This window comes from Panthera leo, chromosome A2 (assembly GCF_018350215.1).
Source record: "Panthera leo isolate Ple1 chromosome A2, P.leo_Ple1_pat1.1, whole genome shotgun sequence".
NCBI classification, from domain to species: domain Eukaryota; kingdom Metazoa; phylum Chordata; class Mammalia; order Carnivora; family Felidae; genus Panthera; species Panthera leo.
Genome location: NC_056680.1, coordinates 111,618,583 through 111,640,344, shown reverse-complemented (window position 1 = coordinate 111,640,344; position 21,762 = coordinate 111,618,583). Strand labels below are relative to the sequence as shown.

The 21,762-nt window shown below is 36.7% G+C and overlaps 1 protein-coding gene across 1 annotated transcript in view; it reads right to left on the bottom strand.

Annotated features, from left to right (window-relative positions):
• Positions 1–21,762, bottom strand: part of ITGB8 (integrin subunit beta 8) — an 83,250-nt gene that overhangs the window by 53,659 nt on the left and 7,829 nt on the right. The window contains exon 2 of the mRNA XM_042919815.1: positions 3,999–4,084. Coding sequence (XP_042775749.1) covers positions 3,999–4,084 — 86 coding nt within the window. The remainder of the gene's footprint in view (positions 1–3,998; positions 4,085–21,762) is intronic.

Here is a 21,762-nt window from a genome sequence, read left to right as displayed (position 1 = left end):
TATTAAGAGATATTAAGAGGATATATTAAGAGGATATATTCTTTTCAATCAAGATTTCCAGCTGTCATTTGGTAAATGGCTTCATGGGAATAGAAAAATTCAATTTGCTTTGCTATTGACCATACACCCAGATTTTTATTATGATGTTTAAAAATCTCCAAAGCCTTAATTTCTTGTATCCAAATTTATTCTGTCCATTGATAAAACTTAGAGGTACTCAATATAAGATTAAGCTCAAAGAACGATGGCATATATTGCTATCATATGTATCACTTTCCTTCAGAAAGCTCCAAGATAGATGAGAGGATCCTTCCTGTCCTAGAGTTTGAGCAATATTGAGGGTACTTAAGACTTGGTACCTCTATGTTCATGACAGGCCACAGACAAAGGGCTACATGCATTTAATAGATGTAAAAACACCAAGACTTCAAATCAAGAAAAGAAATAAAATACAAGTAATTCTGATTTTTCTTTTCATCTAGGGATTCTGTTATTTGTGTACACAGAAATGGAAAAGAAGGGAGTACGGTTAATTCACTGCAACTATACATCACGCTATGCCATTTGACCTTTAAATGTCAAATCATTTTGCTGAAATAGGCAAAATAGTCTCAATTATTTTGCAATGTCTGAATCAGCATGGCTGTTTTTACTCTGCTGTAAAAACTGAGTTAGAAAAGCACTGCCAATTTGACAATTAGGTTTGAGAAGGGAAGAAAAGACCGTGACATCAAAATAAAGAATGGAATGCTGCCCCTGCCCACTGCGGCCTACTTTCCACTTTGTATAAAAGAAAAGAATTTGAAACCACACCCTTTTAATTTGTGGTGTTTTGTGTCATTTTAATTTCTTCTAATGCTTGTGTTTTATTTTTTCTACACGAAATACACAAGCAAAACCATACTCCTTCTGCATCTAAATCCCATTTGTAAATGAAAGCCCAGGTTTGAAGTTAACTCAGGTAGCTTTTCATCATTTGTTACTTTTATCCATTCAATATAATTATTTGTGGAAAAAATAAGAAAAGTTTTTTCTTCTTATTTCTGAGTCTTTCTGATTTCCAAACATGGCAATCTGCACGGAAATGAAAGAACTCTATCATGTTCCTTTTGACGGTGAATACCTTTGTGTTGCATTTTAGTATAATTATGTTCGAAGGCTGCCCTCTGAACTTCTGACTATGTGATCACAATCTGTGTATGACATAGCATGCAGAAGAAGAAGAGAATTCTTCAAAACTCATCAAGTCTTTTACATATGTTAAAAAGGAGCTTGATGCGTTAAACTAGGCAATACTGATAAGGTCTTTTCCATCCTAATTATTTTACAATTATTTTTATGTAACATGGAGAGAAAGAGCAGGCAAAACATCTAGAACATCAGGTTAACATGCTATACAAGAATGTAGGCAAATTGAATATACCCTGTCCAAATTTTCTAGTGATCTTTTACTTTTGACCAGCCTTGAAAATTATACAAACCAAGCTTAATTTGTTAGTTTTAACTATTCTGATCATGAACACAGAAAAAAAAACAAAACAAAACAAAAGCCTTTTCTTTCCCCGTACCTCCACTCTCGTTGGTTAAGAAATAAAAGACATCAGTTGCATATGTGTCTAATGGTGGGTAATCTTTCAAAATTAATCATTGTATTCTTCTTCTCAAGGATGTCAGGTCAGCCTGCAGGGAGTGGACAGCTCCTTCTGTTAATGATGTGGCTAGTAGCTGAGTCCTAACACTGGTTGCTTCCCCCTAAGTTGTGTTCTTAACACAGTCCTCTTGGTTTCCTAAACCTGAATGAGTTGCTTTGGAGTCTCACTCAAGTTCTTTTAGTAACAACTCCATTTCTTAAGCAATGCCTGTGACAAATGCTTGTCACATACTGTTTCATTTAATCCTCACAATAGTATGTCATAGGTACAATTTTTATTTCCATTTTAGAGCTAAGGAAAACTGAGGTTCAGAGTAGTTAGAGTAATGTATGCAAGTTTATATGGTTAGAAACTGATGGTCCTGGGATTTGAACCCAAGTTGACCTCATTTCAGAGCCTGCATTTTCAACACATGAATTAGATGACCCTGTACTACACAGAAGGATATTCTGGAACACAAACAGCCAAGTGATTTCCAAATGTTTTCTGAGATCCTCTTCTGAAATATTTGATCAACAGCAGACATGGGTTTGCCTCCTGTGCTCTGGCAGCCACCTCACATTTCTCCTTGGATTACCTCTTGACATTTGGCCACCAATTTCTCTGAATACTCAAAATCTTTCCTTTTGTGTCAGGACTGACATTTGCTATTCCCATAACTGAGCCTCTCCAGATTTTCTGTGCCAGCGGCGATATCAGATAAAGGGGTCTCTCTGGAACTTGGAATTTTATATGGCTGGCATGTTACATTTGGCTGACAGCTGGGTTTCTTAATCATCTTTTGAGAGTTCCTCTAAGCTACACTTACTAAAGTTCTGAGCAGCTGACATCAAGTTGACACAAACTTCATGGCTTCCTTAGTGAAAATCTAAAATGGAGTATTGGCCTAGGGTCAGGAAATATAAAGCCATGAAACACTCTTGACAGAAAAACCTAGAAGTAAATTCCAAACTCATGGTTATAGAAATGAGGAAAGGTAGTCTCAGAGAATAGAGTGAGTTCTGTCTGGTCATTTGGCTCATAGGAGGTGATGGGACTTGTCATAGAAATTCTGGAATTGTCCTCTCTCTGACATTGCCACACTCCATGGGTTCTGGTGAAGCACTGCCTAGTTTCGAGTGACATCTGATTCCTCACTGGTAAAGGCTAGAGTATATCCAAGAAGCCTTTGGGTTGTCAGTAGGAGACACTTTCAGACATGGCTAAGACTACTTTGTGAACCCCTCCTCTGTCTCTTTACTGACTTGCTTTAGAAGAAAGTAATGTCCACCATCCTTTGCTACTTTTCAGCTTTCTTTTTCCTTCTGGGAGATGCATAAGTTATAGGCAAGTAGTAACAGGAGAGGTTGGAAAGATGATGGTAGGTGCAGTTTTTGAGCAAAATCAGAGAAGGCAAAAGCTAGAGATCTTCATAGCAAGCAAAAGGTCATTAAATATCTCTTTGTTCCAATTCCCAAGAGCTACATAAACAAATGTAAAGTTATCTCTGTAATTTCACAAAAGAACCCCAGATTATAGATGGCTTCTTCATTGCAACTTATTATGTAAAGTAGTTCTGATGGAAGAATATCAACAAAAGAAAAAATTCACAAAACAACTTCACAGCCAGGAAAGAAGGAATGCATTATATTTGTTTTACTAAGAAGTTTGTTATTGGGGTACGTTTCTCTTGTTAGAATATAAAAACACTAATTTTGAACAATAAAAGATTTCTGATTTATTTTCCATTCCACAGAATTTAAATGTACACAGTATCACACAAATAGGGTCACATGTCAAAGGAAAAGCATCCCATTTTTCATAAGTAACTAATGAATTGATATACAATGTTATGAAATGGAGAAATAACTTATCTTTAAGTATTTCAAATAAAAACAAATGAAACAGCCCTATAAACTAACTTGCTTTTCTTTAATAAGCAAGTACAAGACTACAATCCAACTAGGATATATAACCTAATGCCCCAAGCTGTAGCAAGAATTTCACACAAAACCTACTGACCTATCAAAAGTCACTATCTGTGTTTGCCAATTCTCTCTATAGGACAGATGGAAAACATAAAATGGCTTGCACTTCATTTCAAAATTACCATAATTTTCCTAATGAAAAGGTTATTTTATAGTTAGTCAGATATGCTGTTTCTAAGCATACAACCAAATAAAATTTTCCTGATGCTCAGCAGTGTCTTTCTTTTTCCTGATGCACCTTCAAAGCACAAAATATTAGGGCAATAAAATCATGCCTAGAGAAGTCAACTGTGAAGAACAGGGAAAGAGAAAAGAAGAGAAAAGAGAAGAGAAGAGAAAGGAAGAAAGAAGAAAGAAAATAAGAAAGAAAAAGGCACACCTCTTGAGCACACCATCCACATTCCGGACCCAGAGCAAGGCACTTGGTGCAGGAAGCTGCATTCGAGGATGTACATCTATTGTCTTCTGTAATGGAGGATAAAATGAGGTGTTACTCTCATATTGAGAAGTATATACAATTCTAAACCAAAATGTATTTTGAAAACCGAAATAAGCTAACCAATAGTTTTAAGTACATGACACTAAAAAATACATAATTTCTTTGGGAAGGGGTAAGGTTAACTACATAACAATTAACAGATACATTTCCTGGATAGTTACTATTTGGTTTTATAAGGTTGGAAAAAAGTAGAGTGATTAAAATGTAATTTAGGTAGGTTTGGGGTTTGGCTTGAATTCTACTACAATAGTAAAGACGATCCACATTTTTTTAGTGTGCTAAAATTTCACTATATTTCATATTATCTGAACTAATGAGGCATTTTTGGAACTAGAATTTTTCCCTGTAAAAATAGTCATACACTGACCCCAATCTGAACATGTCAATCCATGTTGGGTTATAGTAAATTAACTTTGTGAAAAATGATCTTGATTTCTTGAGAAATGATGACATATAGAATAAATGGGGATTCTGATTGTGTTAATATTGATTATTTTGGCTTGATGAATATCAGAACCAAATGTAGCAGCATGACTCAGCATTTTAGATACAAAGTACCTGAATGAGTTTAGTTTACCCAATGTAATTTTTCTTACTAGATCACTTCCAGATTGTGACCAATTCACTTGTCCATAGATTCCCACTTGGCTGTGACATTTTAGTAACGTGGCTGTGCCTGGAAACTATTTTACCTTTACCCCTAGCCACTAACTACTTGTATCATTATAAGGAGGCTCATCATTATGAGCTTAAACACATAAAATATAATAAAGCATGAGTCATAAATTATTTTACCGTGAGTTTTTAGTGGAATAATCACATACTTCCTACAGTCCAGCCTTTACTATGAAATCACTGGACACTGGAAATCACAGCATTTTATTCATCTCACCCACAGGCATACAGTAAATAACACAGACATTCTAGCTGTAAGTAGTTCACAGTCTGGGTGAGGAGATAACTATATAGGCAAACAGTAAAATACAATGTGATAAGCACAACGAGAGATATCACCAAGGCACTATGGGCACACAGTTAGGGGCTTCTCTGCTCTGGAGGGAAGGATAGGGGTTGGGGGGAGAGGGTATGTTTAAGGATGACTCCATAAAGGCAGTGATATCTAGTATGTCTCTTTGACATTTCACTTTTTTTCTTCTGTGTTTATCTTTTTAAAAAATGTAATGAAAGAGGGCCATGTGTGTTTGTGTGTGTATATACAATCACACAGGGATGTGGTAGTTTGAAAAGGGATGGAACCCACAAAATTTCTGGTTGTCCCCATCCAATCAGTTTTTCTTTTTCTTCTCTCTCAACTTGCCCCAACATTCTACAATACAGGATTAAAGCTGCTGTGACCTAGAGGTGGCATGTGGTGGGCTTTGGCAGTGGGAAGATAAAAAGAGAAACTCCAAGAGAGTAAATATAGCAGAGAGGTACTAAATGGGGTAATAGCGAGCACCCTTCCTCTGTATTTCCCCAGACAACCAACAGGTTAAGCCAAAACTGTCCTTCCTGAACACTTAACGGCAGTTCCATTATCTCCTCTCTGTGTCCCCTTGCAGCCTTTGTCCTTGGCTTTATACCAGCTTTTAATAAACATTATCTAGAACTTCTTTACTGATCTGTCCCAGCCTGGCCTAGCTAAAATAACTGATGTTTGGGCTGCCTTTACTACTAGGGTGGCCACCTAACTATGAAAACTCCATAGCCTAAAATCCTTCCATCTGGCTTAGCCTGCCAACCTATAAAAGGTGCTTATTTCTGAAGTATTCAGAGGAGAAAGTAACCTTCTTAGTTTTGTTCTCAGAAAGAAATCAAGCACATTTGCAGACCTAACTTAGCCTTCACTAACTCTTAAACTTGACCTGACTGGAATGTGGAATTAAGTCTATTTCAGTTCAGACTTGACTAGCTCTTTCACTCAATAGGTAGGACGTTGGCAGTTAAGATTGCACTCTGTTGGAAGGGAAGCTGAAGCTTCTATGACTATAGTCTTTGTTTCTAATAGTTGTTAGACTGTGTCCTAAGTTAACCCAGATTCAAGGTCAGGTCAGTCTCCTACTTCCAAGACACAAGTTGTAAATAACGAGTTTACAAGCAAAAATCTGTTTTCTTTACAGTCTGCCTTCTGACCATTTGTTTAAAAAAGTTCTAGTGCCAACTTCTGTTCTCAAACTTCAGATACCTAAGAATGATGACCAACAGGGCTACAAACTTTGGTCCTGTCAATACTTCTTAGGTTCCAGGGTTGACATTTCTCAGTCTACATAATTATAGGTAAAATGATCCCATAAATGGATATGGATGGCATAGGCCTTATGATTCTGCAGAACTGGAGGAAGGCCATAAATTGAACTCCATGGGAATAATGTCAAATGTTAACTGCCGGAAAGTGTCATGGTGAGACTTTAGAGAAGACAAACCAGACACACTCTGCTAAGCAGAATCTTAAGGATTTTTCTTTTTAATTTTAAATACACATTAAGGGAATACCTAACATGCAAATATCACACCAATTAAAGCAGTTCTTTACACTGAATGGACATGCTACTAGGGAGGCAGTTAGTCAATGTGTGCTAAAGGGATGTGTGTGTGTGTGTGTGTGTGTGTGTGTGTGTGTGTGTGTGTGTGTCTGCCAGGCACTTTCATGTAAGTAGAAATATTACACTGAACACACATCAATGCATGAGTGCTGTTTACAGACATAAGCAGTTTGTCATCAGCCTCTAGGTCTACTCAGTCCATTCGCTGCCCCATTACAGATGCAACATCACAGGAGGCTGCTTTCCAGTGGAGGTTTCCTAGCAGTCCTCAGCACTGACACCTTATTAGAGGGTGTGCTTGAGTGGTTCTTCTTCCCACTCTATGAGAGTGGTAGCTGCCCATCTAGTGATGTGGCATAGCACTGTATTCTTTAGCATTGTGTTTTTATTAAAGACACTTTTTTTGTGGATCCTAATGGAAATTAGGAAAGACAATAGAAGCAGAATCATATTTTATACCATGTATCTTCAGAACCCTCTTTTGTGCTCATTTGCTTTATTCCTAACTGCCTCACAAACCCCATGTAATTAAAAAGTGTGCTACCAAAACAGAAATTAGTAAAGAATTTAATGTCATATAAGTGTGTACATTCTGAAAATTTCTATTCCTTGATCTCTGAGCATAGGCTGAGAGTCTTACTTTTACTCATGTTACAACTAGAGGTAACAGATGTGATGAGGTACCATTGCTAAATAGTCACTAGAAATAAAGTTCCCAATTTCCATAGCACTGTGACTCAACAGCGATGTGTTCTTAGGCTAGTTACCTAAATTCTGAGGCTTCCATTTCCTCCACTGTAATGCAGAGCTAATTATACCTATATCAAAATACTGATATGAGATGAAATGAGCAAGCATAAGCATGCCACGCATAGTGTGTAGGATATAATAGACACTCAGCAAAGGGCTTATTGCAATGTTATTATAATTAGTGTTATAATAACTTACATGTGTAAGTTATTATATGTGTATACATATATTGTATGCATATTTAGATCCAGCTTCAAAGAAAAGGGAGGTGTTTTATGTCTTTAAATTTGTCATAAATGTAATTAATCATCTTTCAAATGAAAGTCCTTTGGGTCATGAACACATTTTTATTTACTTATTTTTAAATTTTTCTTAGTGTTTATTTTCGAGAGAGAGAGAGAGAGAGAGAGAGAGACAGAGCATGAGCAGGGGAGGGGCATAGAGAGAGAGAGTGAAACACAGAATCCGAAGCAGGCTCCAGACTCTGAGCTGTCAGCACAGAACCCAATGTGGGGCTCAAACCCACAAACCATGAGATCATGACCTGAGCCGAAGGCAGATGCTTATCTGACTGAGTCACCCAGGTGCCCCTTTAACAGTTTTAAAAATATAGCTAATATATAAAAATAAAAAGCTACTGCTTTTATTTTAGTTATTTAAGATGATTCTTAAAAGTGAATTTAGTCAAATATACACACATCAATCCAATCTGTTACAAATACAATTTTGGCATAACTATACTGGGTTACTGAAAATCTCTTACAACACCTTCATTTTGTTCACATTCTTCAAAGGGTACCTTGACTTAATCTGAATATTTTTCTAATTATTTCCCAGAATTAAATGTTTCTGACGCATGTGAAATGACCTTTATACCAGTCTGTCATAAAGTGTAATAAATATCCATCAACAACAGGATAAAGTACACAAAAATCAGGAAACTACATATTTGTGACTGTCACTTAAGTATTCTTTGTTTTGGATGATACGTTTATTCATATTATTTTGAGAATGTTAAATCTATAGAAGTAAGAAGAGAAGGGAAATGGACCAAAAAAGTAACTAAAAAAGAACATAAGGTTCAATGTTTACATTGGGATCTTTCTGTAAGTCAAGTGATCAGAGAAAGTGAAAGTTTTAGGAAACATTTCTAATGTTTTTCTGCTCTACAGTCTACACCACAAAATTTCAACAAAATTTAAAGGATGCCCAAAGTTATCTGGAAGAACCAACAATTAAAACTGATACAGATTTTAGTATTTTAAATTCAGAATCAATTATTCTAGATTCTCCTATTAGGAATAGACAGAATGATTTGTGAAGAATGTAGAAATGCATTTTTTTCCAGGCAGTATCCTTTTCTTAATTGCATTTACTATACAAATTAAATTAAACTTGGATAATTATTTAAAGCTACTTCCTTAAAAAAAAATAAACACTGTTACAATGAATACATACTCTACTTTGATAGCAGTCAAAACCAGACAAATTGAGCACACATAGAATAAAGTTTGGAATAGAACTTTGGAGTTTGCTTATTCTAGATGTATATCATGGCCATGTAATTGTTACAGATGTCTTCAAAATATATTACGTGATTATTGAAAGTTCTCTTTTGCACAGAAATTTAGCACGCTATCATTTGATGTAAAAATAAAAATGAAGCAATAGATGAGTGTTTGAATCACTTGCTGTTACCTAGTTATTCCAAGTTTTGACTGAGGTGCTGTTTCTTAAATGACCCTACAAAAATATAGGGAGGGAAGAGGTGGTTAAGACTACTTCTTTGAAAATCAGGCACAGGAAACAAAACCAAAGTCAGTTTAATTTTAAGAGAGATTAGGTAAAGGGGCATGGAAGAAAAGGCAGAAGCATGGGAAGCTCTTGGTAGATCTGAGTAAGGAAGCTCTGAAGAGCTAGAGATGTATCATGAGGAAGCTAGTGACTAAGGGAGTACTGCAAAACAGAGGGAGCAAGGAAATAGTACAAGTACTTGTATTTTTCTTTTTGTTTTTTTTTTCCCTTGGATTTCATATAAACATAATACAAAACCACATTACTTATTAACATTTTGCATTTGTTCTTTAACTTAGCATTTAGGCTATATGAAACACAACTTTACTGTTGAATAGACAAAGAACCAGATATAATTAAAAATTAAAATAATGCATCTGTGCCAGAACTTCAGCTTACTGCAATAATTTTTATGCAACAAATGCATAGTTCATAGTTCTGTACTCATATAGAATTGGTAGAAAAATTCACTTTAACCTTTGTAATTTGGTACTAAATTATACATTCAGAAAATACTACTATTGTCTAGCAGCAATAATACCCAACCTAGAGCATTTTTCTCTCTCCTTTGCCTTTACCATATTGCTTGTTTCAAACTTGTAGCAAACAAGCATTCAAGCCATGGAAATGAAAATGAGTATCTTTATGGGAAAAACCATTTTGTCTAAATAATTTTGCTTCTACTTGCAATTAAAAAATATACCCATATTTTTATTTGGTGAAAATCAGCTTGGATTCCTTTCTTTCTTGACTTCACTGTTAGCTGTTCCAGTGATTAGGTTTGATAGTCTCAAAATATACTTGGAGGAAAAGGTCATGGTATGTTCAATATGTTCAATAATGTTCAATATGTATGTTGTGACTCAAGAGAAAAGGTGAGGAAATGAGGACATTATAAGAGAAAAATAATTGTATTAGCTCCCCAAAGAAAGAACCTGAGCTAGAGGTTCTTGGAAAGTGATTTATTGAGAAGGGAAGTAAGGTAAGGTCAGGAAGGCCAGGCACAAAGATATCGCTGCAGTCAAATTCTGGTCTTAGCCTGATTCCACCCAGAACTTGGAGCACAAATGATACCCCAAAGTTGTCCCACTTTGAGGTAAGGAGTGGGTCTGGCTTTTATACCCTCCCATAAGTCAGTCATTGACTGATGTCAGTCCAGAGAGGGCTGAGACTTGGGGTGGCTTAACCTTTACACATTGCTGCGATGTGGCTCTCTTTGATGGAGGGAAGCCAATTTTCCACCAACGTGGCAACTGTGAACTGTTAACAGGCCAGAACTCAGAGCAGCTGGGCATGGTGCCCCAGTCTTATAAAAGGATGTCTAGACTAGCAGCAGCCATCTTGAGCCCTGAGGGAACCCTTCTAATGGAAGCCAAGGGTAAGAAAGGCAAAGGTAGGGGCGTCTGGGTGGCTCAGTCACTTAAGTGTCTGACTTTGGCTCAGGTAGTGATCTCATGATTCATGAGTTTGAGCCCTGTGTCAGGCTCTGTGCTGGCAGCTCGAAACCTGGAGCCTGCTTCAGATTCTGTCTCTCCCTCTTTCTCTGCCCCTCCCCGACTCGTGCTCTGTCTCTCTCAAAAATAAATTAAAAAAAATATTAAAATAATTAAAAAAATTTTTTTAAATGGCAAAGGTAAAGAGGGTCCAGCCCCTCACAGCACCATGGAGTTGCTGCCCCCATTCTGGGTTGTCTCTCAGAGCTGTTTCTGAAGTAAGAGGAAAATTCACCTGGGTTTGAAAGATAATAGAAGAAAGACTTGAGCAGGATTAATGTAAATGCTTTTTTAGAAATGTTAGGCATAACATTACTTTACATGACATAGACCATCCACTCTGAAGAGATACATTTTGTTTTCCCTTGGAAAAGTAAGACTACTAGACTGTAGAGGGCAGGTGCTTATATATATTTTCTTTCTATCCCCAAAATCCAAGTATAGCATCTGATACACACTCAGTAAATGTGTGATGAATAAATGCTAGTCTAAGTGGAGGTTGATCTGGTAGTTTAATTTCTGAGGCTTTTATAGCTCTTGATTATTTACATTAAAGAAATCTTCATTTCTAAAACCTATTTATTATAAAAGGCAATATAATTATACTTAATGATACATATCTGGATGAACTCATCTTGATGTTTTCAAATGTGAAAAAAAATGAACCTACATATAGGGGCAAATTTTTTACATCTAATTTTCTGATAATGTACAGTTCTGCTAATTTATGTTAAAGCAAGGGTAGTTTCTAAAAGAATTCTGAATATGTCAAGGGAATGATACTGAATTGAAGTCACATTTTTATTGCTACCATTATCAGATGCAAAACCACCAGATTCGCTTGATGTTTCATTATGGCTCAGATCTAAATCAAGTTTCAATTAGGCAAATGTTCTTTGCCCCTGTAAAGTTGAGTATTTTTTTACTGAGCAGAATTTCCTTGTAATGCCAATGTTATGAAATAGCACTAATCTTTTCTTCTTGTTAACCAGGTTTATTAGGTTTTTATTGTAATCTTTATGTTTCAAGGACAAGTTTCAACCTCCCTCATTACACAGGAAAAATTCATGTGACCTCAATAGGGTTTTATGCTAGCATAAAGACTTTTGGAGAACAAAAGTGGGGAGAAAGCCATGTTCAATGCCAGGCAGGTTAAGAAATGTTAGGGCAATACTACACATTCCATTTGTCTGCCCTGCCCTGTTTGGGGCAATCCCATCATGAGTCAGAATTTAAAGTTGGCTGGGATGGCATAAATGAAAATGCTAGTTCATGATGGAATTTACAAGAAGAACCATCATGAAGCCACTGATGACACTCATTTGTGTTGAAATGGGCCATCACAAGAAGGGTGGTCTGGTGAGGTCATATCACTGATGTTTCATTGTGATTCATATACACACACTTCAGTCAACTTAGCTTTGAAAAAATTATTGCAGCTTACAGTGGGTGATCGTATAAATTATGTTCTACATCAGAACACTTTTTAACACAAAAGAGGCCACTATTAAGTACACTGGTGCAATGGGTATAAATTGGAACTTCTCAGGTAAGCTGAAGTCTAAGGTCATCCTAAATGTACTTGAGTTTGGTGGTGCAGAACAAGAAATAAAAACAATATACAAGGAAATCCATGCTAAGGTGACAGAAAATGTCAGGAGAAAGAGAATGCCATGAGTTAGTGATGAAGTAATCTCTTCATATTAAGGAGGACCAGACAGGTGCAATGCAGCAATCTTGTTGAAATTTGTGATTGTTTTTAGATTGTGTGTACACACACACACACACATGTTTATATGCTTATGTGTATATAAACATATATGTTTATATTTTATATTTCATGTATTTTGACATATTCTTAGATGTGGGAAAGAGATGAAAGAATATGAAGAATACTTGTTTGCACTTGAAAATGACTTTGCAGTTCATATTATTTTCTTGACAGGAAGTTTCTCTTGGTGGTCCAAGCAGGTTTTCAATGTGTAACAAGAATTTTTCCTGAAGAGCATCAAATTCACTTTTGCAATCACTCTCTTACCTGAGCACATCAGTTTGTCTTCTGACACTTATTCATCTGGGGGAAATTTGCGAGGAAGTAAGAGACACTCAGTCAAGAAGAAAGATAGGGGTCAGGGCACAGCATCTCTCAGTATAGTTTTCCTTCTTCAGACTTGGAACTTGAGCAAGGATCAAAAATCTCAAGATTCAGGGAGGGCTCCAGAGGCCCCTCTGAGGCATATTCTGGTTAAAGCTGCATTTGTCTAACTTGGAAAAGCAATATTAGTCATGTGCTTTGTGCCTTGTTTTAACTGGAACTTTTCCATACATTCCAACTGTCCTGTTTATGAGGCACACTCCCTTTTTATAAAAGCCAAAATATTCACCGGTTTCCCACTCTGTTCCTCTAAATAATGTTTTTAATCTAACACACTAGAGTTCCAGGGGCTCTTCCTATTTTCCTCTCCAAGGTATGAATTTCCTTTCTCCCACTTAAAAAAAAAATCACACTGCTATTCACATCAAAACCTCAAATGCCATACTCAAGTGTGTAAAAGGAATGCCCCAGGATAGTAGGAATGCATTTTATACCTTATTTTTTTTAACCTGAAGTCACATTGCAGGTATGCACTTGATTAGAACAGCAAAGAAACACTTTATATCGTGAACAATTTTGTTCTAAATAAAAAAAAATAAAGCCCAAAGTGAAATTTAGTTCATTTAGCATTTGGTTTTCCTGCAATTACATTTCAAAGACCAAAAAGGTATTTATATTTTACTCTGTCACTTAAAAAAGCAAACCTATATATGCAACTGTATAAATTAGGGAAAATAAAAAAAAAGAATAAATATTTATTAAGTGATTACTGTTTTAGGTCCTCTACCAGTTGGTGTTCTTCTACATAACAATACCAAAAATAGGTGTATGATTTCATTGAAACTTTAGAAAATCCTATGAGGAAATCATTAATATGCCTATTTTACAGATGGGGAACTATAACTTAGGGAAAAATCTCATCCTAAAGTCACAGAGTTAGTGAGTACACAGACCAAGTTTGAACCCTGTTCTGATTATAGAGGCTTTTCTCTTAAATAATGTCCTATATGGAATAGAGAATAACATAAAGACAGTTATACCAAAGTATGACTTAAAATTCTCACTAATTGAACTATTATTAGTCCTTAAGTGATGATTCAGTAATAATTCCTATGTACCTCAAGATGGTTCTTTCATAGAAGTAGTATGTCATTATTTTTCCTATTATTATTCCCACTCTCGGGATGAGGATGTTAGATTCCCCCAGCAGGATTATTTTCTGTCCTCAGTACCAAAGACCTCCCTAAATACTACAGTGCTCTTTTCAAAGTTCATTTTATTTCCACGCACAAGGAGACTTTGAGTTTTAATACCAAAGCTCCAGCCTGAACATCTCACTGAGTGCTGAGTGCCTAAATTAGATTGGTTGGCACTTTTTCAGCACAAGGGAGAACTTCTTTTACAACCGTGTTTCCCCAACCTCTTGCCAGGGGACAGCTCTGGGCTGCATGCTAATTAGGCAGAAGCACTTGAGATGGTGTTTGCAGTTGCTATTTCCATTTGTGAATTTCCAGTTCTGCCCTGGAAGCCAAATCTGGAACAGGGAAGCCGGCAACTTGTTCTTGTCCTAACTGCCTATTCTCTGACCTTGGCTTGATAATTTAACTTTGCTGGGGTTTTGCTTCCTTGCTGATGAAGTAGAAAAAATCCTCCTCCTTTTTATGTGCTCTAAAAACACTTCAAAATGTAGAGTCTGGGTTAAAATGACATGATTGGATAGAGGACATTTGCTTTATAACATGCACAGTCCTGTTAATTTATGGGAATATTTTAAGATACAATTTATAATATGGGAAGACTTATTTAAAAATTTTTTAACATTTACTCATTTTTGAGAGACATAGTGTGAGTGGGGGAGGGGCACAGAGAGAGGGAGACACAGGATCTGAAGCAGGCTCCAGGCTCTGAGCTGTCAGCACAGAGCCCGACGCAGGGCTCGAACTCATGGACCACGAGATCATGACCTGAGCTGAAGTCAGATGCTCAACCACCTGAGCCACCCAAACCCTGTATGTTAGGTATATCCAGTTGCCCATCAGTAATCTGGTAATAGAGAATCATTCACCACTTTGAACACAGGCACATGCAAACTTCTTGAAGGATAGAAATGTTCCTTATGCAGATTGTAGCAGTAGTTCCACAGGCCTATACATCTGTCAAAACTCACTGACACTTTAAAGAAATGCAGCTTATTGATGTAAATTATGCCAATACATCGTATTTAAAATTAGCATTGTAAATTAACTTTGACAGAGTATTTTTTGTTAGCTAAAGGACAATCAGTGCACAGTGAGGAAATATATTCCTTTCCTGATAGTATATACAAAAATAGTAAATTATGTGGTTTTTAAAAAGTAAGCCAATGACATATTACATAAATCCTTTGACTTACAGATACTTACAGGTCCATTAGTGGGTAACTAAAGTCATTTATCCCTACTGTACTTATCTGATTTGCATGATTTTTATTCAGATCAAGGGGTATATTATTTTAATATTCTTTCAAATGGACTGATCCCAGTTGTCGGATGATAAAATTATTTTTCCAATTCAAAAATGAGTTTTTATATTCTACTGGGAACTTCTTATAAGTCCTCATCAGTATGAAAAATTGAAAGGAGTAATGTATTAATACCAAATGTAAAATTAAGTATCTTAGTAATTCATACTATTATCGCTAATAATACTAATACAGCATGAAGTACACATTAATATATTTTATTTTTTTTAAGTTTATTTATTTATTTTTGATAGAGCAGAGGAGGGGCAGAGAGAGAGGGAGAGAGACAGGATCCCAAGCAGGCTCCACACTGTCAGCACAGCGCCCACTGTGGGGCTCGAACTCACAAACCTTGAGATCATGACCTGAACTGAAATCAAGAGTTAATTTCACCCAGGGCCACCCAGACACCCCTAATAATATATTTTATATTCTGTTCTCTACAGTAAAGTTTCTTCTGTGCTCAGTGCCAAAGATGATCCTCAATACTTGAGTGTCTTTTATAAAATTCATCTTACTTTTGGGCTCACACAAAGAAAATTCTGAATTATAATGAGAAAATTTTCACCTGCCCTATAGAATAGAAATTTAATCTTCTATAATACTTCAATTACCTTAAACTATTTCAATTAATAATTGCCTAGTTTAACTTCATTTCCTGGAAGTTGACTAAGTACATCTTTATACATGTATGTCAAATGACAAGGCTTTACCTCATAGTTTTTGTGTATACTTCTTTTTTTTAAGTTTGTTTATTTATTTTGGGAGAGAGACACCACAAGCAGGGGAGGGGCAGAGAGAGAAAGAGAGAGAGAATCCCACACAGGCTCTGCACCATCACCGCAGAGCCCGATGCCGGGCTCAAAGCCACAAACTGTGAGATCATGACCTGAGCCAAAATCAAGAGCTGGATGCTTAATCAACTGAACCACCCAGGCGCCCCATAAAAACCACCATAGGGTGGTGAATTCAGGACATTTAATAGTGATACTATATAACTAACTAATTTATTGTCTGTATTGTCCTATGAAATTCTTGTTCCATATTCTCCATATGTACCCAAATGGCCCAGCTATTACTTCTCCCTCATCAAAACTCAGCTTTATCAGAGTTCATCTTTCTTTGGGTAAATCTTCAACCAATGCTTTAACGTTCTCATTTTCACTGCCTGCTTATAGGGCTCTCCCCTAACTCCCTACCTCCTCATCTCCCAAAAATATCAACCTCTATTCTTTCGAAGTCCAGAGTTCTTATTCAATATGACTCTCCTCATCTTTGTTATTACCAGATGCTTTCCTAAATTTTACAATGTATTCAACCCCTTGCTTTTGGGTTTTGGCCTCATCTGATCCCATGTAATCACCCAAATCACCCACATATCTCACTACCTCTACTTTGGGCAGAACCATTAGTGATCCCTGGGGCCAGGGACCGTGGCAAGGAATTCTCATGAGGTATATTCTCATGAGAGGCCATTGGATCATGAAATCATGAAAGTAATATCTGACTTTTCATAACACCTGGAAGTCAATTTCTGCCCCACATGTCTATCACCAGATAATCTAGTCTGTGGCCCTGTTCTCAGAAAGCATTGAACTCTGGCATCAATGCTATGCTGACCTCCGAGAGTAGCCAACCATTGGTCCTGGACCAATACCATGTGCACCCTGACAGAGAACACTAGGCCTCATTCTCCAGCTGGGCCATGCTTCCTTCAGCAGGGCACAGGACATGCTGAGGAACCCACTCCCCTCTCTCATCCTATCATAGTCCCATGAAATGTCATCACGCATTGTGCGCCTTTGGATTCTTCAAGAGGCATCAAACAAACTACATCCTCTAAACTAGAAACTGGTACTAATAATCATTTAGTCCTTGTGTTTCCATTACCAACCTCAGAGGTTAGGCAATGTGGTTATATTACATTGGCCCTCACATTAAGGCTCTGGTTCTAGATAGTTTTGGTTGAAACACTCACCAAAAGGGATCTTTTTAATCAAAATTCAGAATGCCTGAAACTTTCTCTCTTCTTGAGTGTTTTTATCCGTGTTACTATCTTCCAAATGAATTCCCTTGGAACTTGAGCCCCATCTATCATTTCTAGAGAGTTTCTTTTGCCAATTACAATCCACTCTTCTTCAACTCAATAAATTCAATAAAAGTTCAAACCAAAATGCACAAAAAGACAATACAGCAACACCTTGGGAGGTATGCCTTATACTAAAAAAGAGACCAGCTAGGTCATTTTTTCCTTTTTTTTTTTTTTTTGGCCAATAATACAGTTCTGCTATAATGAGTTCTTTGTTTCCAACTAGAACAGCCAGTTCTACAGCAATCCCTACACATCTCAAAACTTGCTTGCATTCTTTGTTCTACTGCAGTCAAATAATACCTTACACCAACCACTCCACATAGCCAGTCCAGCCTCCTAGCAAGCTGGCAATAAGGAAAGACATTTCCTAGTTTGGCATTACTTAAGGCACCTTCTGTCAGCCTAATCTTGTAGAATTTTGAAATTTTCTTTTAATTTTTTTTCTTTGTTCAGCCTCAAAATATTCTAAATCTGTTTTGGAGCATAGCAATAATCCCTCATTCCATAAGGATGAAGCTTTCCACCCAGTTTCTTGCTCTACTCAGTATCTATAATAGTTACTAGGGAATTGTACTAAATATATGCTCCTGGGGAGCAGGAAAAGGGCTTGTATCTGGGAAAATGTTTGTGTTCAATTCCTAGGATAGGACCCTGGTACCATATGTATATGTGGAACAAACAGTATCTCAACTGTAGCTGCATTTTACCACTGGCATATCTTGAAATACCAACTTTTTCCATTGTAAAAGGAAGTGGACCCTAAACCATGCAAAACATCAAAATATCTTGGGCCAAAAGCCACTGCTCACATCACACACCTAATAAGACATCTTTGGTCCATTTCTTTAGAGCTGACATTTCTTGTCTTTTATCCTCCTGTCTTCATTACTAGACTTTCCCTCCATTTCTAAACTTGGTTTCTCCCATCAACTTTGATTTGAACTAGTCCTTGGCAGCTACTCTGATTCCTTACTCCATACAACCTGGGGACTGTGATTTGGGGGGGTGGGGGCAGTTCTCTAAATGAAACTGCACCAGTGCTGATCTGGAATGGCGACAGACTCTGTCTTGGACAAATGTAACAGTGTTTGCTGATTAAAACAAAACAAAGTAAAACAAAATAACAAAAATACCTAGGAATGAGAGAGAAGACATCTCCAAACCATTATGATAACGATGGTTGGCTCATGGGTAAGGTTATCATGAAAAGGACACTTTTTAAGACCGCATAAGCTGTTTTAAAATATGAACATTTATTACTTTGAATAACTGCACTCAAAAACATTTTTAAAAATCATCTTGAGTATATATCCAGTAATGTCACTTATAATTTAACACTACAATTCTAACTTAATGATCATATTCTTATCTCCTAAACTAATAAATAATTGGGAGCTTTTAAAAATAAGTTAGGGAAGGCAATTCTGATAAATCTGTTTAATATTAGTAGTTTTGGAGCAAGAATTGATCCCAGTACTTTTGTTAATTCAATTATAAAATCCCAATGGAAACCATTTTGACTTTCATTACATTTTTCTCTGATATGTAAATTAAGCTAATTTACTTACTCTGAAAACAGAAAGGAGGTCACATTAAGACTTATTTTTTTTTTAATTTTTTTTTTTAACGTTTATTTATTTTTGAGACAGAGAGAGACAGAGCGTGAACAGGGGAGGGGCAGAGAGAGAGGGAGACAGAGAATCCGAAACAGGCTCCAGGCTCTGAGCTGTCAGCACAGAGCCCGACGCGGGGCTCGAACTCACAGACCGCGAGATCATGACCTGAGCCGAAGTCGGACACTTAACCGACAGAGCCACCCAGGCGCCCCAAGACTTATTTTTAAAATGAAAAATAGTTCTTTTAGTCCATGAAAGTAGTATGGAAATGTTTATTTTACCTATTCATTCACTTGCAGATATTAAATATATGCCAGCTGACTAATTCAACAAAGTTTGGCTAATTCATGTCAGTAAAATGTTCTTTTCTGTGTGTGACATATTTTAAATTAATAAGGGGAAATAAAAAGTAAAACTAAAAACATGCATACACTTGACTCTTACTATAATGCTCTTGGCAAGAAAATAGAATTCAGTGTAATCTCTTCACATCTTTGAGTTTACCAAAAGGCATTTAGTTACTAACAAAGAAAAGCACCTTGTCATGAGTTAGTTTTCCTTATGCAGTAATCACTGGTGTTTTCATTGTTTGTTTGTTACTTTTCCTATAGTAATATATAAATTAGTAGACAAGTCTGTCCTTAACTTCATTAGCGTGAAAAGCAAGAGTGAAAATAGTGGTGGGCATAACATGACCAAATAAGTTACAACCCAGACTAAGAAATCATTAAGTAAAGTTAAATTCTATTTTCCTATCTTGATAAATATGCATTGATAATGCTCTACAAGGCTGGATCTGAATTTAGAAATTCTGACTCTTTAGATTTCTGTTTGGGAACTGGCAGTGTGTAAAGTGTTGTCCCCTCCAGCCCTTGATCTGCTCCTCTTCTCTCTTACTCCTAGTTTTATTCTACATTGCCAAGTAGCCTATCACTTACCAACATGGACACTCCCAACATACATTTCCAAGCTCTGTTTGCTCCCCCTCTCCTGGAGTTTGGAATACAGTCTACCCACAGGATGGCCCTGAAAGTAATTTGGGGCTGTTTGGGCAGAGAATTCTGGAGATGATCTAAAAGGGGATTGAAGACTGAATAGTCATATAGACTGGATAACTTGCCTTTGGGGAGGGCCAGAAGAGGGACTCTTCTCACCTCCTGGAAGATAGTCTGTAATGATGATCCAGAGTATAGAGTCAGTCCACTCAGGTGTGAATTCTGGTTCCATTACTTATTTATTAGTTAAGAGATCTTGAAGAAGTTATTCAATATCTCTTTAATTTGTTTAACTATAAAATGGGAATGATCAGTGTACATACCTCAGAGGACTGTGAACATTAAAGGATATGTTGTGGGGTTTTTTTATGTTTATTTATTTTTGAGAGGAGGGAGGGGAGGCAGAGAGAGGGGGAGCCAGAGAATCTAAGCAGGCTCTGCATTGTCAGTGCAGAGCCCAAAGCAGGGCTTGATCCCACAAACCATGGGATCATTACTTAGGCCGAAATCAAGAGTTGGACACTTAACCAACTGAGTCACCCAGGTGCCCCCAAGGACATATTTTTATTCTGTATGTACAGAAGGGTATCTGGCATACAGAAAATACTTCACAAATGTTAACTATTGTTATTATTTTAACTTTAGAACCCAGAACCGTACCTGACACAAAGTTGTAGATGCCTTAAGAAAATCTGAATGAATAATGATTAAATGGACTAGAACAGTCCCCCTTCAAATCTTTTTTGGTATTTGGTTAAATGATTATAAATTCCAGTTTGTATAATCTAAATAGAAATCAGTTTTAAAATACACACTGAGGATAAAGGATCAGGATTACTTTTTAGACTTAATTATCAGCAGTGAAAATAATTATCACAGAAATTCAAAAGGAAAACAACTTTGTAAAAAGTAGATTAAAAAATACCAAGTCTCTATTTTGATCTTTGCTAAAGATTTGCCAAGGGCATTCACAAGTGCATCCATGGAGTGGGCTTTAAGAACCATGCCCCTCAGGCACTCAAAAGAGTGCCTGGAAATTTGCCATCAAGGAGAAGGGAATTCCAGATGTGTGCAACGACACCAGGTTCAACAGAGCTTTCTCGGTCAAAGGAATAAGGAATGTCCTACAGAGTATCTGTATTTGGTTGTCCAGAACACATGAGGATGAAGATTCACTAAACAAGCGCTCTAGTACATCTATGTACCTGTCACAGCTTTCAAAAATCTATAGACAGTAAATATGGATGAAAACTAACTGCTGATTGTCAAAGTCATAAAACTGCAATAAACAAAACAAAACAACAGCAAAAACTTCTGCCTGAAGAAAGCATATTATTATATACCTTTAGCCTAGTATATATTGGAAATCCTCTCATTAACCAATACTGCTAGACATGGCTAATCATCGCAGATATTTAACAGCTGAAGGCCTACTTACTTCAGTAAAAATTCATGGAGAAAAAGTAATATGAATATATTAAACAATATAGAGCATCAAGCTATAATAGAGTAGCTCCAAGCAGCTAGGAATGTCAAAGCCCTATGATAATCAACAGTCTGACTCATATACCATGATTTTGTCCCTTTGAACACTTTTGGCTGAACAGGTAACCAGCTATTTAGTAGATTAGTCTCTTTTTCATTCTCTCTCATAACCACAAGTCATACACATCTGTAACACTTTGGAGATCCTGTAGAAGGCAGAGTTACATTCCAGGTTACTCTCATAAAGCCACATTCTTCTCTTCATTCTCACTATGATAAGA